This window comes from Lactuca sativa, chromosome 8 (assembly GCF_002870075.4).
Source record: "Lactuca sativa cultivar Salinas chromosome 8, Lsat_Salinas_v11, whole genome shotgun sequence".
Classification (NCBI taxonomy): Eukaryota; Viridiplantae; Streptophyta; class Magnoliopsida; order Asterales; family Asteraceae; genus Lactuca; species Lactuca sativa.
The window spans coordinates 1,244,212-1,267,001 of record NC_056630.2 but is presented as its reverse complement, the minus strand read 5'-3'; the positions used below and the strand labels follow the sequence as shown (position 1 = coordinate 1,267,001).

At 34.3% G+C, this 22,790-nt stretch overlaps 2 protein-coding genes across 10 annotated transcripts; both read left to right on the top strand.

The window, feature by feature from the left end:
- The first annotated feature begins 4,621 nt into the window (after positions 1-4,621).
- On the top strand, positions 4,622-5,714 carry LOC111915142 (mitogen-activated protein kinase kinase 9). Its single transcript, XM_023910820.3, has one exon. It carries the CDS (start codon positions 4,655-4,657, stop codon positions 5,600-5,602), a length of 948 nt encoding a protein of 315 aa, XP_023766588.1. The 5' UTR covers positions 4,622-4,654; the 3' UTR covers positions 5,603-5,714.
- A 201-nt stretch (positions 5,715-5,915) lies between these two features.
- Positions 5,916-9,288, top strand: LOC111915143 (uncharacterized). 9 transcript variants are annotated; one of them, XR_008225910.1, is made up of 6 exons: positions 6,368-6,728; positions 6,878-6,934; positions 7,353-7,410; positions 7,496-7,622; positions 7,765-7,840; positions 7,948-8,016. XR_008225910.1 is itself a non-coding variant. In XM_042897759.2 (6 exons), the coding sequence occupies exons 1-5, from the start codon at positions 6,652-6,654 to the stop codon at positions 7,799-7,801; spliced, it is 417 nt and encodes a 138-aa protein (XP_042753693.1). In that variant the 5' UTR covers positions 6,400-6,651; the 3' UTR covers positions 7,802-7,840; positions 7,948-8,016. The 9 variants fall into 9 exon arrangements, 3 of the variants coding, with proteins under 3 accessions (XP_023766590.1, XP_052622990.1, XP_042753693.1); XR_008225909.1 differs by having other exon boundaries at positions 6,371-6,728; positions 7,765-7,854; XR_008225906.1 differs by adding an exon at positions 7,041-7,150 and having other exon boundaries at positions 6,371-6,728; positions 7,496-7,854.
- The last annotated feature ends 13,502 nt before the right edge of the window (positions 9,289-22,790 follow it).

Here is a 22,790-nt window from a genome sequence, read left to right as displayed (position 1 = left end):
GTTGGAACCAAATCCCTTGCACAGGAAGCCTTTTTTCAAGTGAGTGGGTATGGGAATAATTTCCATCCTCTCCCTATATTGCGCTACGTGCTCCTCAGGATCCGTGGTTCCGTCTTAGGGCTTCATGTTAGGGGTCTGGAAGTGTTTTGGAACTTCGGTGTCAAATATCGTTGGGATGAATCTAAAGATCATGTGACTTATGGGGGATACCTCTGGTATCGATTGAACTACTCCAGGTACGCTTGATATCATCTGTCTTAGCTGTTATAGCTCTTTAGCCATGATCGGGCTTAAAACTATGTCAAGATCCATTGAGTTAGTTGTAAACATATTATTATTGATAGAGTTACTAGGATACCTGTTATTAGGAGTAGCAAAGTTCTCGTTAGGATCCTCGGTCTCACGACAGATGTTTGAGGATTCTGGGTTGTCAAAGTTCAGGGTCTTAGGTTGCAAGACTGAGGACGCTGCCTCATGAGGCTTGTGGATCTCCATCCTCATTCTTTCCACTTCCTTAAGGATCTTCCTGTTGTTGGGAAACTTGTCGCTCTAGCCTCTTTATTATAGCAAAGATCTCGTTGTTGGAAATCAATACACTATGATCCTGAGGTGACCGGAGACGCGTTTTTCTTCGATGTCTCATAGACTTTCTTGGGAGCTCCTGTTGGTAGCAGTGGAAGGTTTTTATAGAAAATGGGAGGAATCAAGGAGGAAGACAGAGTCGACTGAGTAGACATGATTTTCTTGAGGGATTTTGAACACCACGGCCCCACGGTGGGCGTCAAATTGTTTTGGTAAAAAATCAACTAAGTGAATATCAACAAAAGTGTATGAGAGGTTGTGGTGTTGTAAGTGAAGTGATTAATGAAGTTAGAGTAAAATTACACATGTGGTTTACAAGGAAAGCCCTTGATCTTTGCTAGGATCACCGATATAGAACCTTTGGAGGTGATAATGATCACCTGCCTTGATGATTTTATTGATTGAAATGACCGATTACAGAGAAAATGTAAAGAGTGTAAGTACAAATGCTATTGTTCTGCTAAGTCTCGTGTGTAGTGAGATGAATACAAGTACTTTATATAGTCAAAATCTAATAACTAAAACTCTGAAAATTATGGGATCCTCCGAGATCAACTTATAGTCATTGCTTGACTTGGTCATCCGGGTCTTTTTCATAGTTGTGACGACTATTCGTTGGGAGTGTGACTTTGACTAGTTATTTATGCACATGTGAGAAATACAAAAGAATATATGGTCGTTATAAATAATAAAAATATTAGTTAGGATCCTGGAGTATATTCGGGATCCTGAGGTTCGAGGATCCTAAGCCTTTGTGCATCCTTAGACTTGAGGATCTCAAAGTAGTTACGAGATCCTAGCCCTAACAATTAGAAGCACAAATTTTATCATAAAATTATCTTTGTAGTTACTTTTATTAATCACGTCTTTTAGATATCAATCACAGGTTATTATAGACATAAACAATCCACACTGTGCTTTAATCACATATACTTGCTATCTTTTATGTACACACATATATTCAATCATATGTGATTAGCATCTATTAAGAAAACATACATTCTATTGTAAAGTTTTTTAAATCATTTATGATTGACATCTGTTATAATCATAAATGTTTTTGCTGTTACTCACATATTTTATTGCTTGACAATTTCCTTTTCAAGTGATAATAAGTCATCATAACCAAAACTAGGGTGTTTCAGGTAAATTTTCTTTTTAACACTCTTTTAATCATATATGATTATATAAGGAATTTCTTTTTATTTTATTTTTGTGTTAGTAGAAGTGAATATGTGTGTTAATCCGTTGTTTTGTTATTAAATCTGCTTAAGTTAATTGTTAATCACATGTGAGTATTCATGTTTTGGTGTTCAATAAATATTGGCATATCCTTAATATTGACACATGTTTAGTTGATATATGCTCAGTTCTCTTTTATAAAAAAATCAACATCAATTTAATATATTATCATAAAAATACAAAATATTATAACAAAAATTTAATTTGGTTTTACCTTTGTCGGACGAAATTCTAAAATATCCTTTAAATAGAATAAAATTTCTTCGTCCGTAAAACCCATGTGTTTTAACATCCATGAAAACTGATCTTCAGACAAATACAGGGTATTGGTTTAATGGAAACAAATATCAAAATTAATTTTAAAATATCAGAAAAAAATAAACAAATATTGAATTTTTATTCTGAGAACCATTATTCTGAAATTGATCTTCGTATTTTGGACATCGTTCTTCATATTCCGAAGTGATACTACCATTCTGGAATCACTTGTAATGGCTAATGTACATTTATCTCTCATTAAAAAATGAGGCTAAACACATTTTAAGGTATTTATATGGTTCTTATATGTCTAAAAAATTGAAAAAAAAAACTGCAAATTTAGTCCTTGTGGTTTGCAAAAAACTTTGGATAAGGTCCAAAAAGTTTCCAACTTGCATGGAAGGTCCAAAATCAAAACATTTATGTGATTTGGGTCCAAAAAAACTTGAAAGGACGATTATGCCCTTTGATTTCTTTTTTATATTTTTTATAATTAATCTAATATGATTTTAATTAAAAACTAAAGAAAAAATAAAAAAAAGTATCCCCCGCCCCACCCACCGTTCTCTCTCTCTCTCTCTCTCTCTCTCTCTCTCTCTCTCTCTCTCTCTTCGTCTTCTCAAATCTCATGGACTTCATATTCTTAAGATATCCCTAAATTGATGAACAAAATCCAAAATCAAGCCATAGAAAGAAATTGAAACCCGAACACACAGACACACACATTCACATTCTAACGCAAAGCACCCACATCGGTTGGAAACAATCTCATAAACATGATTGAGTCCAGAAAAGATATATATATATATATATATATATATATATATATATATATGTATCGATTTCTTGCACATCCTTACCCCAAGCTTTTTCAATTGAAGAAGTAACTGCAATCATCCATTGAAAGTCGTCTGAGGAACAAGATTACGGGGTTCAAAGTTGTGGTTGAAATCGCATATAAACTATACACACCAACGACAAGTACCGAAGAAGAAATTAAAACTCATTCATCTCAAAATCTTTCCTACCCCCTCTCTCTTTCTCTCTCTAAAACCCTTCTTCTATTACCAATCCATGTGATAATCAGTTTTCAAAAGAAACGTCGTAATACCGTCGATTCCAAATCAAATCCATGTATAATGGTGGAATCAATAATCGGAACAGAAATGAGACATATCTATTTTTAGATGTTTCGTCTGCCACCTCCGGTCATCGGATCATGGTTCTCAAACGAAGAACCCAAACAAAATTTTAAGGAAGTGCTCAATCAAAGTGGGTTTTCTGAGAACTTATTAATTGAATCTATATATAGATCGATCGGAGATGGATATGTAAGGTTTATTTGGGTTATTTTCCAGTTGGGTTTTTTTGTTAATGTGTGTATGTGTGTGTAAGTTATGTTTATGAAGATGATTTGCAGGTGGTTATTCATCCCAAAAATCTAGAGAAAAAGATAGAGACACATGAGTCTTTGGTGTCAATTCTTGATGACATATCCAAAAAAACTTTTGTTCTTCATAGAGTTTTGTAACTTTAATGTGTTTGTGTGTGTGAGAGAGAGAAAAAAAAATGATGGGTGGGGTGGGGTGGGAGATACTTTTTTTCTTTATTTTTTAATGAAAATAGTATTTGATTAATTAAAAAAATACAAAAAAGAAAATAAAATGGCATAATTGTCTTTTCAAGTTTTTTTGGACCAAAATCACAGAAATGTTTTGATTTTGGACCTTTCATGCAAGTTGGAAACTTTTTGGATTCTATCCAAAGTTTTTTTTGCAAACCACAAGGACTAAATTTGCAGTTTTCTCAAAAAAAAAAAATACAAAAATTAGATATTTTAGACTAGTTCTTCGTATTCCATAAATGATCTACGCATTCTGGAGTTATGTTTGTAAAGTAAAATGCAAGTAAATTAAAGAGTAGAGTCACATGGTTTGTATAATCCATGGTAGCAAAAGCTTCAAAATTTCACTTTCTAAAATATTTATTACCATTGTTTGGGTATGGGTCCCATATATAACATTAGGGGTTTTGTCCGTTTTGATACGGTGTGAAATAGTCATTCCAAAATAATAATAATAATAATAATAATAATAATTCCTTATACAAAACTAGTTATTTTTTACTAATAAACTAAAACATTGTTAGATTACTCAATTTCCCAAACATCAATGTCACCCAATAAACAAATACTAAATTTTCAAAAAATAATAATAATAATAAATTAAAAAACAAAAACAAAAACAAAAAAACTTCAGGGGGATAAAACATATTGACAAAATAGTTTAGGGGGCATGATTGTAAATGAAGTAAAGTGAACCACTTTGGCAACTGGGCAAGTGCACACATGTCATAAATGCTGAATAAAAACAAAATCCACGTATTTTTTTTGATATTTTATAATGGGTATGTTCAGATGTATCTGTGAATTATTTGGGTCCCACGTGCGCATCCGCATGCTTTCCTCGATCTTTATCCTATACAATTCAAACAAACACGTGCTAATCACGTCCCACTTATATATGGCCTAATACTTGCCACCCGATAACCTCGCTCATCTTACTCTTATCACATGGCCCTCGTTCGTGAACGACGCCAGTCAAAACTCGGCCTCCGGTTGCAGGAAATCTCCGAGCGCCGCCCTCGTTTCCCTCTACCCCTCCCTCCCACCACCACATCCCAACAATCGACAACCACCACCGTCGCCGAATTGGAAACCGTTCAAGTTCTTGGTCACGGAAACGGCGGCACCGTCTACAAAGTAGTGCATAAGAAAACGTCTAACGTCTTCGCTCTCAAGGTTGTACATGCCGACAGTGATCCGATGATGCGCCGGCAGATATTTAGGGAGATGGAAATTCTTCGAAGAACCGATTCACCTTTTGTGGTTCACTGTCATGAGATATTCGAGAAGCCTGACGGGGATATTGCGATACTGATGGAATACATGGACGCCGGGACACTAGACTCGCTACTGAAAAACGGTGGGAGTGGAACATTCACGGAAAAGTCACTCGCCGACATCGCTCGTCAGATTCTCAACGGACTTAACTACCTCCATGCCCACAAGATCATTCATAGAGATATCAAACCAGCAAATCTTCTCGTGAACAAAAATATGGAAGTGAAGATTGCCGATTTTGGAGTAAGCAAGATCATGTGCAGGACGCTCGACGCCTGCAATTCCTACGTCGGCACGTGCGCCTACATGAGCCCAGAACGGTTCGATCCCGACACTCACGGTGCCAACTATAATGGTTACTCCGGCGATATCTGGAGCTTGGGGCTGACGATGTTCGAGCTTTACATGGGTCATTTTCCGTTCTTGCCGGCCGGTCAGAAACCTGACTGGGCGACGCTCATGTGTGCTATATGTTTTGGGGAACCACCAAGCCTGCCGGAAGGAGTTTCCGACGAGTTTCGGAGCTTCATAGAGTGTTGTTTGCAGAAGGATTCTAGCAAGAGGTGGACAGCATCGCAGCTACTTTTGCATCCATTTTGTAAACAACCTGAAAATTAAGATGGACGGCGCCGGAGCCTTACCGGAACGGATGTTAAGTTTTTGTTTTTTATGTATATACATGATGATGAAAGTTCAAATATGGGGAACATCGTGATCTTTGTTTTTTCAACTACTTCAATAGTTCAATTGTATATAAAACCAAATTCAAATTCAAATTTAATTCTGAAATTTATCTTACAATAAATTTGATAAGAATATAATCTTTTATTAAAATCATCCAGAAATGTTGATTTATCAAGAATTATAATAATAAGATGTAATAGATACTAGTTGTGAGATCTGTATGTTACACAGGTTTATTAAAAATAAAAATTTAATATCAATATATAAATATGAAATATTTTATAATGTAATACTTTACATAACAGAACATAATCTTTTGAAAATTTTATTTTAAGAAAATAGAAATCCTTAAAATATGACAAATAGAAAATAAAATTTTTAAAATTTTCACAAAATAACAAGTGTCAAAATAAAAAAGATGACATATGGCAAAAAAAAAACCTTTTATTTATTTATTAGTGAGGATTATTTGTCCTCCTATCAAATAAGGTGGATTGGGAACTTGGGTTTGGAAGTTTGCAAGAGGCCACCCACTCTTTAGTTGGCAAAATGATGGTAAAGATAGAAAACTAAGTTTTAGTTTATTTATTATTTTTTATAATAATTATGTAGGTATATTATAAGGAAATTTTCGTTTTTATCTTTAGAAACATTTAATATTATTTTTATATTATATATCTATACTAGATTACTAGTCGAGAAGTAACATATGAACACGACTTTCATGTGATTGGATTGAATTTTTATTTTTGTTTTTTTTGTTGTCTTTTTGGCTTAATAATTTTTTTATATTAGACCTTAAACTACTTTGTGTTCTTCGAGATAGTGGGTAACCTCAACATTTACCATCTTCGTGACCAAGATATTACCTCACTGCCATTTTTAACCAATAATAATGAGATTGTTCCTATCCACTGCCACCGCTTCATCTATCCAATCTTGATGCGTTCCAATCGACCGCCTTTTAATTATTTACTTCAAATATGCATCTTCTCTTCTATATTTATCGTACATCTTGCAATTTCATCACCGGCCAACACAAAAAAGAAATAGCGCTCAGGTTGGTTGTTTCGATTTGGATTTCAAATTCATTCTTCTGTTTCGCAGCCAGAAAGCAAATGATTGTTTTCCTACTCGACGTCAATATATTGTGTTCTCCTCTTCTACCTCTGTCCTAATAACCATGTTCATCTCTGCAACTGCCACCAGGTATGCCTCCATCACAGAACCATCGACTACGCCTAACCAACTCAGCTTCTTAGTAATGTATGAATCGATTTTGTTATTTCATTATTTCATCAGTCCCTAAATCTCACTCTCTGTCTCGATTCTATGACTTCTAGCCCTAAAATTCGATTCCTAATTTTTATAGATACTGTTCCAACGCGTTATTGCTTGCCATCGGTGTTGTGTTGGGCGTGTGTGATAGAGATTGTCAGGTCGATGGTAGTTTATGTAATCATTCAGACCAGAATGTACCATGTCAGTCGACCGTTTTTCTTCAACCTTCTTCTAATTCCTACACCGCCTCATCCACACTTTCAATTTTGTAGTTCCTATTTTGCTCTAGACCTATCGACCCCATTCCTTAATGTGTTTCTTCATTCTATTACTATGTTGCCAGGTTTATGCTTTGAAATGAGTTATATTGAATCTCAATAATTGTTCTCTGATGAAATTGTAGGTGTCATAAACTCAGCTACAGAACCACAGAATTCAAGCAACAGTGCAGAAAAAACAAGGTTTTTCATCAAACTTCATGGCCACTCCCTCATTTCATATATGAACTCAAGTTACAGTTATGTATTGTGGCTCCTTTTGTTGCAGAAAAGTTGTAGAACACATATGTTTACTAAAACAAAGGTGCATTTATCTGATAAAGATGAAAAGGACATGCTTGATTTTCTCTATACTTTTCAATACCAAATGTGTGGCATTCTTGCAATTTCATTAGGTGAAATCTCTTGCATCTGATCTACATCTTTTTCATTGATTCATGTCATATTGACATGTCCTTACTTTTTGTTTCCTCTAGGGCGTATCTCTAATCAAAATCTTGAAAATTATACACATGTGTTCATGCGATTTCAAAATAGGGAAGATCTTGTAAAGTTCTATGAGAATCTATTCTAATTGGGAGTATTAAAGAATCATGTAACACCTTTCTGTCATGTATGCCCTAACATGTAAACACCAATACTCTTTCAATCTTTGTTTGATTGTGTTCTTAATCATTCGATTCATGATTTTAATTTTGTAATATACTTTTACATTCACAGGAATTGACTTATATTGATTATGAATCTCAAGTAGAAGATGATATTCTTCCCATCTTTCGAAAAGGAGAGGTAATAAAGTAATAAACTAATAAACTAATAATAAAAATTAAAAAACCAGTCCATGTATTTTTGCAGGGCAGGGTTTTGTATTTTTAATTTTTTTTTTCTTTTGAGGATTCTTGATTCGCTGTTATCTTATCCTTCTGCGATTTTTGGCAGAGAAAAAGCAATTGTTCTTAATTTGGAGCTTGGTATTGCTACGTGAAAATTGGGGATTAAAGAATCTTGCATCTCTTTCTCTTTTTCCCTATTTGCCCTTCTTAAGCAACTAACCTCCATATGTACTTATGTTACAGTCTTCATGGGTTAATATGTGGTGAAAACATGAAGCTAGATTGTCATTCTGATAGAGGTGGTCATGTACTTTTTAAAAATTCCAATCTTACCGTTTTGGCCCCTTTTTCTAATTTGATGTATTTTTTGTAATTGACTAATTTTCATATCAATTATGTTTTCCAGGTGAAGTATTCAATCTCCTTCACTATTCACAATCACCTCGGGTAACGCATGTCTAAAATTCTATTGAGTTTAATTTTAAATTCACGAATTCTTTAAAATTTCAAATTTGTTTTTGATGTTTTATTTACTTGAGTATGTTTAATTCATACTAGTTTATGTAGAAAGGTCTGGATGGTAAGCCACTACCTGGAACATTGTTGTTTAGGTGATGATGATCAAGCGATTAAAGTTGATTTTATTGCATAGTATTTAAAAGAATTTGTATAATTCTAAAAAAAGATAACATTTTTATTCATTTTCTAAATTGTATATGATCTTTGGTCTTAAGGAATAAGTTGGTGTGAGAGACATCAGAACAGGACCAATTAAGCTAAAAAAATAATGTATTATAGCAATTAACTTTCTTGATATATGCATATGCTGTTGCAGGTATATGGAGTTAATTAAAAACTATGGTTTGGATATTTCTGATATTGGAATTGAACCCAATAATGGATTAACATGGCAAATGACAAAAAGAAAAGGTGATAAAGAACTTCACAAATATATGTTCACTGCTTTTTATTTTAATTTCTTAATTTTTAATATCTAGATTAGTTGAACTGTGGTAATCCGCACTATGTTTCTTCAATGTAAGCCTATTGGACTATGCATAAGAAATGAAGCATATAGTTCCAATTGTTGTAGGATATGATTAGTTGTAGGTTGGAGGGATTTTTTTAATGTAGGATTACTTCTGATTTGCTTGATCTTAACTTAATATTGTAGCATCTGGGGACCCAAAAACTCTAAATCCAATGCATCTACTTTGTTTTATTGTAAGATTACTTCTGATTTGCTTGATTTGCAACAATCTCAATTAAGGGCTTCAATGCATTATTCAAATGACTAGACTTTACGATTAAATTGTTTACCAAATAACTTGTGTTTTAATTCCAATGCATCTACTTTGTTTTCAAGAAAATTCCATGAGAGATATATGATAATAGTATCTACATCCATTGGTCATTCTTGTGGCGTATCTAATCCCGCATAGCGAGACTATTCCCTAGTTTCTATATATATATATATATATATATATATATATATATATATATATATATATATATATATATATATATATATATATATATATATTATAAAGAAATCATTTTTCTTTTCACTATATTCATTTGAAACCCCCATAACTTTTCATTTTCTTTCTAATAATGATGATTATAAGTTGTTTAATAATGTTAAATAAATTTCAAAGTTGAAGTGTAATCATATATAAATTAAATTTCAATATTAAAAAAATATATTTACTTTTACTTATAAAGTTATGTTTTTTTTTAACTTTTAACATATTATACTTATTTATTAGTTTTAATATATTGTTGGATGTAAACCTTTATAATTTTAAAGTTATAACTTTTGAACAATTTGTATAAAGTACTTAAATTATTAATTTAAATATAACATTAGAGGGTCAACTTAAATATGAATTTTAGTTTAGTTTAAACAACCCAAAAAATATTTTGTAAATAGTTAAAAGTGGTAAATTGTAGTGTTTTTCTAATAATGATTATAATTTGATTAACAAGGTTAAATAAATATCAAACCTAAAATGTAACCATTAATAAACTAACTTTCAATATTAAAATAATATATTTACTTTTACTTATAAAGTTATGACTTTAACTTTTAACATAATATACTTAATTTATTAGATTTAATATATTGTTGTTTGTAAACCATTATCAGTTAAAAGCTATAATTTTTGAACAATTTGGACAAAATACTTAAACTGTTAATTTAAATATTACATTATAGTGTCAACTTAAATATAAATTTCAGTTCCACTTAAAAAATTCAATGAATATTTTGTGAATAGTAAAAAGTGATCAATTTTAGTGCTAAATGCAAAATCTAAATTGTAATCTCAATTTAACTAAAATATTTCCTAAATTTATTTTTATAATCGTTAAAAGTTTTCAAATAAGCAGCTTAAAATAACTTACAATAACAATAAAAATAACTCTATATAAATGATTATATTGTTACCTTTAAAATCAAAAAACAATGTTTGATGTTTTAAATAATTATAATGATAGAAATTAAAATGTTAAACAAATAAATTTTAAAAAGTTAATTAACAATAACAGTAACTATAAATAACATTAAATCTTATATTATATTTATTTTTATTCATGAGTAACTCGCGGGTAGAAGTTATTCAAACGATTGAGATTATGCAGCTATAATAGATGTATATATTATCATATAGTTCAAAAGAATCAAGATATTATATAATTTAGTATACGAATTATTATATCAAATTTAACAACAACGTTATTGTTATATTTAAAAAAAACATATATTTTTAAACACTTCAACTTTATAGGTGTTTCTACGCAACGCGCGGACATTCGCCTAATATATATATATATATATATATATATATATATATATATATATATATATATATATATATATATATATATATATATATATATATATATATATATATATATATATATATATATATATATATTCCTATTCTAATTTATAATAAACGAATAAGTTTATTCTCTTATTGACAAGTTTCATAATATTATAAATATTCCTTAATATTATATGATACATGTCAACATATTAATTCTCCATTTTAAATTTTAAATTTTAAATTTTCTACTCTAATTACATTAAATTAATAATTGATAATTGATTTTTCATTTCAAATTGCAATTTCAAATTTTAAATTTCACACTTTAATTACATTAAATTAATGACATTAGAATAAAAAATAAAATAAAATTAATATGTACTATAAGGTGATATAATTTCATATATTTATTTAAACCAACGATTATAATTTTATATAAATAAAAAAAATCTTTTAATTAATAATTTATTTAACTTTATAACTGTGGTTCTCACGGGTTATAAACTAATATATATATATATATATATATATATATATATATATATATATATATATATATATATATATATATATATATATATATATATATACACTAGAAATTGAACTTTTAGCAACGGAATCAGCGACAGACTAAATCCCTAGCTTAACCAACGACAAATTTCTGATGGATTTCTAACGGAAAGTATATTAAGTATATTTTCAGTTCCCTCTCAATGGACAGTCTCACAAACTGATACCCCGCTCCCCCACTCCCCAAAACATTTGCTAGGTTTTATTTGCCTCTCATTCACAAAAATGTCCAGCCTCCCACCTCTTCGTCTTCGCTTGGTCGCACACATCCCACTCCGTTCTAGGGTTCGAAATGGGAGTGCATATCATCTTCATTTGTTTCAGTCTCATATCTCCATGCCTTCCACTCCTCTTCGCAATGTCTCTGCCTCCCTCTGCTTTCATTGATTCAGCATCCAACATCAGTCGAGCTGGTTGCCACCATTCATGAATCGGTCAAATCATCGCCGTTGCCATGCTCCCGCTGTCATTCTTCACCATCTCGCCCTCTATTTTCATCTCCATCTACTTTGTTTTCTCTGCCTCCATTGAAGAAGGTAAACCCTAAATTTTTATTATCAATATAGGAATTAAATCAAGTTATTAGGGTGCAAAACAGGGCCAAGAATATTGATTTTTGTTTACTCTTCACAACCAAGCGATGCTTCAGTTGATCACTTTTGTAGGCGTTGTTGCTGAAGTTTTGTAACATCCCAAAATCCAAGACCAAAAATTTCATTTTTAATTTAATAATTCATAAAACAGATTATTAAAAACATCATTGAGTACACTCATATCATAAAAAACCATAAGTCATATGTCTCAAAACAACTCTTAATAATGGTAGAGTACAAATCCTAAGAACATCATAGTATGGAAAAATAGTGGTGTGATGCGATGCAGTCATGCCGAATCCTTTCCCTTCGAATAAGAAGTATCAAAAACGAAAATTGAAAACTGTATGCACAAAGCCTAGTGAGTTCCCCCATCATGCCACATACCATACAATAAACATATTGTCAGGCATATATGGGTACCCAAACTACCCTACTGAGCATATCGGGGTGCTCAACCTACACCTGTTAGGAAGACCGGGGTGCCCAACCTACCCCTGTCAGACATATCGGGGTGTCTGACCTACCCGTCTCAGGCATATCTGGGTGCCCGACCTACCCTCCGGTTTAACTTAACTGGTTACGAGGACTATTTCACCCATACCACTACTGTAACACCCACAAAAGTCAAGCCAATTTAAAACTTTTTAAATCATTGAAACCATTCGATTATTACAATTTCTTTTCAAAATAGTTTATACATCATAGTTCCTAGAAATCATGATCGTCAATCGAGGAAGTGTACGGTCACGCCTTCGCCTACCTGCGGCCATCTGCTGAATCCTGAAACAATAAACTGAAACTGTAATCCCGAAAGCTTAATGAGTTACCCCCAAAATACCCATACACACAACCATACACATGTTGGATTAATGTCTAAGTCCATAACTATAATTGGTAAGACTTGACCCAACCCGGCATGGTCCATTTGGGTTGCATGGCATCGTGCACTTGGATAGACTATAATGAGAGAAATAACACTTAAGATCATATTAGGGTTTACCCTAATTGTAACAACGATATAAGATCATATTCTTTGGGAAAAATCGGCCGCTATGAATAATAAGAAAGGGCTAGCCGATTTTAGGAGTGTTCAAGTTTCTCTCAAGTTATTCCAAGTGTATTTGGTGTTGTGTGAACCATTTGAGGGGTCACACTTGAGGCACTAGGCACTCAAGCTTCATGAAGAAATTCTACATCAAAGAGGTATGTATTCTATCTTGTTATATTCATTATTTTTGTATGCTAGATTAGGATAATACCTTGGATGTTCATAATTGCATGTGTAATAGAGAAAACATAGATCCAAGGTGTTTAGGGTTGCCTGTACACTTAGGAGTGTTAGAATGCTCAAAACCCATCAGTAGTATCAGAGCCTAGGCTTGTTTTCTTGTTATACTTGCAAAAGTAGTTGTAAAAATCGAGTTTTGATGCTATCTGCACAGCAGACTCGCCGAGTCCAAGGCAAAATGCATCCAACTCGTCGAGTTGGTTCGTGCACTCGACGAGTTGGACCCCCTGACAGCATATATTCGATTGTTTTGGCTGGAATTGGACTAGGAACATTACCCTAAGATGTTTTTGGACTTATAAACTTGTTTTTGATGTGGTAATGTTCATGCTAATCCAATTTCTAAGATAATTGTCATAATTTCAAGATTTGTATTAGTTTGTATGTTCATGCTAATTTCTTGAAGATTGATGATTTGAATTATCTTGTTCTTAGATTAATAGAAAAGTTGTGTGAAATAGTTGATTTCAATCCATTTTAATCTAAGAGTTGATTCCAAAGTGTGTTTTTGTAACTTGTCCTCAAGTTATATGAAAAGTCACATTTAAGAATCATAAAACTCATAAAAGTTGGCAAAGGTTACGAAATGAAGAGTCTAGTTCTAATTAAATGGTTTTATGACTCCATAACTTGTTCTCAAGTTATGGAGGTTCAAGAGTCTCTTCATTAAATAATAAATAAATAAATAAGTGTAACCTTAATTAGTTCCATAAGTTACAATAAAAAAAGTTATTTTTTTATTATTTAGTTTAAAGTCTTCCATAACTTGTCCTCAAGTTATGGAACTTGAAGAGTTTTTAATTAAAACTACTTTAAACTCATAAGTTATGGAATTAATTAGTTTTGAATTGTTTCAAAACTTGCCCTCAAGTTTTGGAATTTGAAAAAGTTTTCTCTTATGAATACTTTAATTCCAAGTTAAGCCCTTAGAATTTTTAAAAGTTAAAATTCAACCCTTATACTTTATAATATTATAAGTTAATAATATTTATATATATGTATAAGAGCAAGTCATCTTACCATTAGTAGGCCTCATTCACGAAGCCGGTCTATAAGGGGGTATAAGGTTACTGCCTATAAAATGGCAGTTTAATGGGTGTCCACTCTCACCCACCGCTTCCTTGACCGGTGGAGGGTCGTTAGCCGAACGGGTAGGATAAGGATTAGAATTCTCCCTTCATTAAAAGTATTAATGATAAATACTAAGTAACTAAACCATTTATAAATACTCAATCTTAGTTACTTAGGAAAATGTGAATAAGGTGCTAATCCATGAAATTACACTTTGCACTTTGTTTAAGTCGGTTAGTGGAGCGTGTGTGGTTAACCGGCATACTAACTCGTATTTAACAAGGTAGGAAAAGGGTAACTTAATGTTTATCATAGTATCGATGGAGCGTGTTTGGTTAACCGGCACATCGATTGAGGGGTAAACACTTAAGGGTACCAAGTATATTTGCATGGTTATTCACACCTTGTTTTGTGATCCTCGGCATCCCAGTCACAAAACCTGAAGGGCACACTCGAGATTGAAACATGCCATTGAATAGTTCAATGAATCTCAAAAGATCTAGGAGTTTCAAATCCAATTAAAAACCTAATAATTATTTCGTTTTTCATGGAGGAAATTGGTGAATCATCATTCACCTACCTTCAAATATTTTATAGCTTGGATTACGGCATCCCTCTTCTGAGTTATAAAATATTGTGTTGGGTCCTAGCCTTAATATTTCATATTGGGTGTTATATTAAGGACTTTAGATCAACTATCTTGAATATCTCCCAAAAGATGTCTAGTTCAGACATCTATGATCTTCCCAAATCTCTTGGAACTTCACTTTCTCCACCTCCTCCAATTATTCTCCCTAACCCACAAGTTCAAGGTCACTCAAACCCTATTGGCAAGGCAAGGTCTAGGTGTGATCACATCTTGGAGATGAAGTCACATATTGACAAGCCGGGATAGTTGGGTGTCAAAGTCTTGAGAAAGTTGGATGTTCAATCACTTTCTAAGTCACATAGTGAGTTCCTTTGGGACCCCTATGAAACAGACTATGACAAGACCCTTAATGATCTTATCTATTTGCTAAGATCAACGTCCTAAAACTTTATGGACATTGACAATGATGACACTGGAAATCCAGAGCATTCTCTTCCCAATGGAAAGAGATCGGCCATAGTCAGCTCGGTTGATCAAATGATAAAGAGAAAAGCTAAGTCTGTGATAGTACCGGTACCATTACCAAAGGCTCCATCTGTTTATATTGCCAAAGGAAGGGGCATTAGTTGCGAAGCTGCCAAATTTTACCTAAGGATGTTAAAGTCAATAAGTTCGACTCTACTTTAGGTAAAGTCCACTATCTAACTCTGCTAAGTTTCTATTCTGAGATTCTTGATACATGATGTGACTGGGTCACATGTTGATGTTTTAAGAATCAAAGAAAAGTGAAGAAACTGAAAGAAAGAATATGCTGAATCTGATCGCGTAGATGGATTTCTATCACATAGTTTGAAGATCGGATTCTTGAGCTACTTCTTAGGAGTTATGATATATTGCTTAGGAACAGATAACAACATAGTTTTCTTGCTCTTTTGCATTGTAAGGGTAGTTTTTCCGCAAAGTTTTAAAATAAAAGAAAATTTTTAATTTTATTTATTTTAAAATATCCTTACAATGGCATTTGTGGAAAAGAAGTGTTGCTTATATGATTCCATTGATAGCAATATTGGAAATATGAATTTAATTCTTTCATTTGTGGTAATGTCTAAATTTACCAAATAAGGAAAGATACTCATCACCCAAGTTTCAGTTGGATAGAAACTTGGAATCATACAAGTTGTATAGCATGATGAATGAGAACTTTCAAGCATTTGAAAATTAAGACTAACTACTTGTTCACTTGGATGTTTGAGTCAAGTGAAGGACTAAGGGATCAAGTACACTTTCTTGTGCACTTATCAAAGTCCACCACAAAATATGGATAAGACTATTCATCATGATTTACCAAGGTTTAGTAAATATGATTATACTTACAAGCTTAAGTATAATTCTGAAACATTGGAAAATTTTCAATGTATGACAGAGCGAATAAGAAGAATCAAATTAGGCAAAAGGATAAAAGTTTCTCAAATCTGAAAAGATGGGAGAGTACTTTAGTAATCATGTATATATGATCATCTTAATGATTAAGAGACCTTATCGCAATTCATTCTTTAAGTGCATTCTGCTAGTTAAGAAGAGGAGCTATCAATTGTTGAAGTGGTTAAATCAAGAAGATGAGTCATATTTCATTCCATAACAATTCTTAGATTAATAATCCAAGATTGTAACTTAAGTGACATGTCTTAAAGAAGGTTTAAAAAACACTTGTCAAATGTAAGAGTAGAAGTTTTCTACTCTTGTACATTTGAAATTGGTAAGTTGTGATGTTTTGGATAAAACAAAGACCAACTAAGGCTAATTGTGTTAAGTGTCTGTCTTGATTAGAATCCACACTATCTCTTGAATATTTGGCAAGATAGTCTTATATGTCAAGAGGACAGTGGGAGTCTTAAAGATCCTGAAAAGAAGTTCAAGATCTGATCAAGAATAAAAACTTGTAGTTTAACACTAACACACGACGTGAGGTTTATAACTGATGTGCACAAAAGTACCCACTAATTTTAATATTTATAACCTAACAAACTTAAACTAACTATGCACTTATATGCAGTGTACCTAGTTGGATTACAGTATAGCTTGGGTAAGTCGAGTGTCGATCACAGGGAACGGTGTTACTAATTAATTTACTTACTATTAAATTAACCTAATTATTAACAAGTTTAAAAGGGGGTTTTATCTGATTTTACAAGATCAGATGAACTTAATTCAAATTCAATAAGTAAAAACTCACTCTTGTTTAGTTTGAATCCACTTCTTTCTTATGGCTAGCTAATGTTTATGGATTATCTAGTTGGTTTTAATTATATTAGTAATTTAGTTCTAACTTTACCAATAATTAACTAATTCATGTCAAACTATGTATGTTCACACACAATTAAACACAGAATTAATTATGAATGTAAATATGCTATGTAAGATTTGTTGTATAAACGCAATTATAGTCACAGTACACGTTCTCTAACATAGCTAAGTTTATTTACTCTAAATACTAACTAAGATTGGTCGATCCTAGCTCTAACAATTCAATGTTCACTAAATCATTAGGTAAACAAGTTCATGCAGTTAATGGTCACTAAGCTACACAGAACATGCAATCAAGCAATTAGAGAAACAAACATAAGCATGCTAGGTAATACAAATCGAACACAAGCAATTTTACCAACTAAGTAAATCCATAAAAATTAAGCTATTCATAAGTTAGAAGCTTCATCTAGCTAAACAAGAGTAGCTAGATTCAGCTGCTCATCATAGCAACTAACAAACTAACACAAATTGAAGTGATATAAAACATGTTCTTAATTAACAAAAATAAACTAAATTATGGACCTTCACTCTTTTTGGTGTTGAAAGCCTCTTCTCAGAACTTTTCTCTGTTCAAAATCGTCTTCTAGAACTCCTCTTTCTAGCCAAAAGTCTCCTCTATTCGTAATGGTCAAGGGTTTATATAGTTGCTGATATCCATAAGTTCACGTCGTAAATAATAAGATATTCACGTCGTGAGTTGTAGATAACCGTGCCCGTCAAGGATTCCTTCACCCGTGTACATATCTTCTAGAACCAACTCTCACGTCGTGAATCCTTTAATTCTCACGTCGTGAGAACGTTTTTTCCAGATTTTCTTCTCTTTTAATCTTTTAATTCCCAAAGTTTCTTTCTTTAACGCTTTTAGTCCCTTTTCTTCAAAATGTCTTCTTTTTGGCTGCAAATAACATTTAAGCTCATAAGTGCCATTATTCTAAATAAATTACCAACTTATTAATAAAAATGTACTTAAATATTGCCTAAAATAGGTATAAATATGGCAATATCAAAATACCCCACACTTAGACTTTGCTTGCCCTCAAGAAAATTTAAACTTAACCCTTGATTACTAACATCACATAGAACAATCCGACTCCAGCTCAGCCATTATGCCAAGACCTCAACGCATGCATTTGTGTCTAAAATTTTCCTAAAGTAACCCCCCCATACTTTAAATACTCACAATCTTCATAAACACTCGCCCACTTTTTCCGAACAATGCTCATTTTATGCAACCCTCCGAATCCATCCGCAGAAAACCTCCTTATCCTCAAGATATTTTTAGTTGAGCAACCTAAGCATACATAATCTAGAATTACAATCTATGATACCACTATGGAGCTCTTTTGGAATTCTTCACTTCCTTGATAATTCGATCTTTGATTTCTTTGAATTCACCACCTTATTTGATTTGATTTCTTGGTATCTTCAACTTTTTGAATTCTTAGAATTTTGATCTTTTGATCTTCACTTTATTTGCTCCAAAATTCTTCAAACTTTTCTCGTAATTCTTTTTTTCTTCTTTTTTCATTACATGTACCTCACTTTTTTCACTCAAAACCTACATGCTTAAGCAGAGACGCTCAACCTCAACCTTTATTGGTTAATGATAATAATTTTCCTGGATACATTTCAGGTTTAGGCTGCTAAACATATTGCATCCCTCATACCAAGTGGGGTTATGTTTTTGTTCCATGATTTCACTAAAATAAGGGAGGCCACAAATGCACTATAACGTGTATTGGCTCAACTAAACATTTGAACTTTTATCGGATCATCCCACATAACACTAGCAACTACAGTTCAAATTATTATTACTAGATTCAATTATTAAAAATTTCAATTTTCAATTTTTACTATCAAATTCTATCATTATCTAGCAATTTACTTTTTTACCCCTACCCCATACTTATTTCATACAATGCCCTCATTGTATGCATAAAATAAATCAAAGTTAAAGAAAAGGAAGAAAAAGGAACAGACTCACCTGGGATAGTGGCGTAAACATCTCCAAAAGTGTGGAAAATGTGCATCTTGAAATGGACTCTTGAGAAATCGAAACTTGGATCTGCAACTCGCGAAATAAGGAATGTAACAGCAAAACATGAAATCGAGCCTTCAATCGTCTTCAAATGTAGTATAAATCTCCAAAAGTAGAACGACCAATGTGGGAAAGCATACGCCACATTGTATGGTGGTAAAAATGAGCCAAAATAATCGTGAAAATAATGACAAGAAGAATAGCATCAACCTATAGAAGACTAAAATGTCAAGGGTCTTGAACTTGTAAAAATCTCATATTCACGACGTGAGTTTGAGAAAATTCACGACGTGAAATCGTAACTACGCATATTCTGAGAACCTCCTGATAACTGACTCACGACGTGAATAAGAAAACGTTCACGTCGTGAAAATTGGGCAGTCAGAAAAACATTGCCAATTCTTCTTCTAATGTCTTAATGTATTAAGACTCTTCTAAATTCATCAGTTTATGACTCTTTCGCTGACTCTCCACTCTCTTTACTCACCCCACACTTATTTTGAAAATATGGGTCTCGACTCTTGGCTTTAAACACTCCCGGCTAAAAACGTACGCATTCATAACTCGCTATCCTCTCAAGGCGCTCCTAGCAATTTTTGAGAAACAACCAACAACGAAGAATAAAAGTAACATAATATTCAAAGTAGTTCTTACAATCCCATAAAAACAAACTAAAAAACAAACAAAAACAAATCAAACAAAATAAAAATAAATAACGATCAATCATCATCATCATCATCATGTGCTCCACTGGTTCCAGCTCCATCACCTCCGTGTCCGCCAAACTCAGACCATCGTGGGCAAATCGGGTAATGATACCCTAAATGAGGCGGCTGCTCCACCCCAAGATGTCGGACAACATTCTCCATAGTGCCACCTATCCAATTGACACTCAACGATAACTGGTCAAAGTAACCAGCCATATCACTCCCAAAAGGCGTACCAACCATGGAAGCAGGTGGGTGTATTGGCTGCCCGCGGTCTCCCCTTCCTCTCACGTTCCTGCGCCTCGGTCTCGGTTCTGGTGCAGGTTGGTCTGTCGGCTGATCATCATCATCATCACCCTCACCATCTGACGGTAATATGCCCCAATGCAACCCAAAATTTCTGACCACCCGCATAGTTTCCAAATACCCCATACCAAACTCATGCTCGTCCACACACGTCATGGATCTAGTAATATCAGGAACAACCAAATGATATGAGCGGGCCAAACGTGTAACCAAGTGCCCTCCACAAATGGGGCTCCCAGGGCGCGAGCTCGCGGCAGACCCGGCCAGAAAACGGGCTAGAAAATACAGGATGTTGCAACAGACACCAGGCTGTAAGATGCACCATAAGAAGAATAAGTTATGTTTAGTCACTTTGATGAACCGGTGGAGTAAGCGATGGATCGGGGACCGAATAATGCTCTCGGGAGACACTCCGGAATTAAACATTCAGGATGCAATATTATGCTAGAAAGAATACCCTGTGACACCCTCCGCATAACCTCTAGCAGCCCCACTCAAAAACATGCCAAACTCGAGAGTCATAGCCTCCTGTCGATCATATAGTCCAACTCTCCAAGCAAATTCAACCAGGCTGCACTCCCGGTACTCACCCCCCAAACGAAATACCAACGCATGTGGCCAATGTGGATCTTGAACAGTTTCCTGAAATATCACCGTTGTGAAAAACTCAACACAAAATTCTTTGTAGACCCGCTCTTGTACTCGGAACAGATTATGCCAACTAGAACAGGTAAACGAATACCCATCTCCAATAAATATCTTTGTCAAAAATGGGCCCACCCGGTCTACGAGCCCTACTTCCCTCAACCGTGTCCAATTGATTGTTGGAGCAACTGCGATTTCTCTGTTGTAGAGCCACCCCAATCTGTTGTTCCAACGGGTCAAGACATCTCAGGACATTTGTAACATCTCGGTATAACAAGGGTAAGTTGAAGGGCTAAAAGAGTAAAATGGGAAGAAGCGACTCGGCGAGTCCACGAGTGGACTCGGCGAGTAGGGTCGCAACTCCAGTCGCGTGTTAAATGACCAACTCGACGAGTAGCATGGGTGGACTCAGCGAGTTGGTGCTGAGTGGAGAAAACCCTAAATCCGGAGGTTGAGCCCTATATAAAGAACATAACATCCTTTCCCCCAGCCTCTCTACTCTCTCTTAAGTCCAGAAACCCTAGTTGTCAAGTGTGAGAGGATCAAAGTGCATTTGGAGGCTTGAAGAAGTGATTTTTGAGGAAATCTTGAAGGTTAGGAGGCTTGGATCAAGGGGCTTTTCTTAGATTCGGGATTCATTGTTGTTGGGGCTTCTTTTTTTGAGGTATTATCTCGTTCTTAGGCTGTATTCATATAGATGCATCATTTTGGGGTTTATGGGGAAACATATCTTGTAATGTATTGGAGTTTAGAGGTTAGATCTGAGGTTGTTACCTCAGATCTAGAATGGAGAAAGGCTTGAATGCACAAAATTCCCTGTTGATGAGTGTTTGAAGGAGCTATTTGTCCCAAACCCTATCCCTAGAGTGTAAAAGGCCTAGATCTCCTTGGATTCACGTAAAGTTTGCCACTTTACATGATGGATGGCCTTAGGAAGGGTAGATCTATGGTTTGGATCATCTGCATGGCTTGGAAAGCCTCTGTATGGATTCAGACCCGGTGGTACTCGGCGAGTCACATGGGTGGACTCGGCGAGTTGCTTGAAGATAGGCTGGGACTCAATGAGTTAGAAGAACAACTCGGCGAGTTGGATGAAGATGGCCTGGAACTCGACGAGTTGGAAGAACAACTTGGCGAGTAGGTTGAAGATAGCCTTAGACTCGACGAGTCTGTTCTTGGACTCGGCGAGTCTTGTCGAAGAGTCCCAATCTTTTCTGGTTGAGTCGTGAATCGGTGAGTCAAGGGATGACTCGGTGAGTTGTGTGTGAGTGGACCCTGAGTTGTTGGCCTCGGCGAGTCTCGGGGTGACTTGGCGAGTTGGGTCGCGGATTAAAGGGAATTCTGAGCATGGGGACTCGGCGAGTCATCGGGTTGACTCGGCGAGTAGAGTCGGTCAGGGGTTGACTTTGACTTTGACTTTGACTTGGACCAAGGATTGACCAGTTGTTTCCAGGAGCATTTTGGTAATTGTTGGATATTGTTTGAGTTCAGTGCTTTGGTAGTTGTCCAGTGGTGGAGATCGTATCAGTGATCGGAGCAGCTTGGGTTATCTGTTCAGTCGGCAGTTTCGAGGTGAGTTATCCTCACTATATCAACAGGGTCTAAGGCACCAAGGCCGGCCCTTATCAGATTGAGATCCGTGTAGTTGTTGTTATGTTATTGCTTTGATATGTTTGCATCCTGGTAGCTAGGATGGTATATGTTAGAGACCTGGTTGAGATAGGTATCCCGAGATGTAGGGTGATGCTATGCTAGTGACCGGTTAGGTCAGTATCCTGGTTA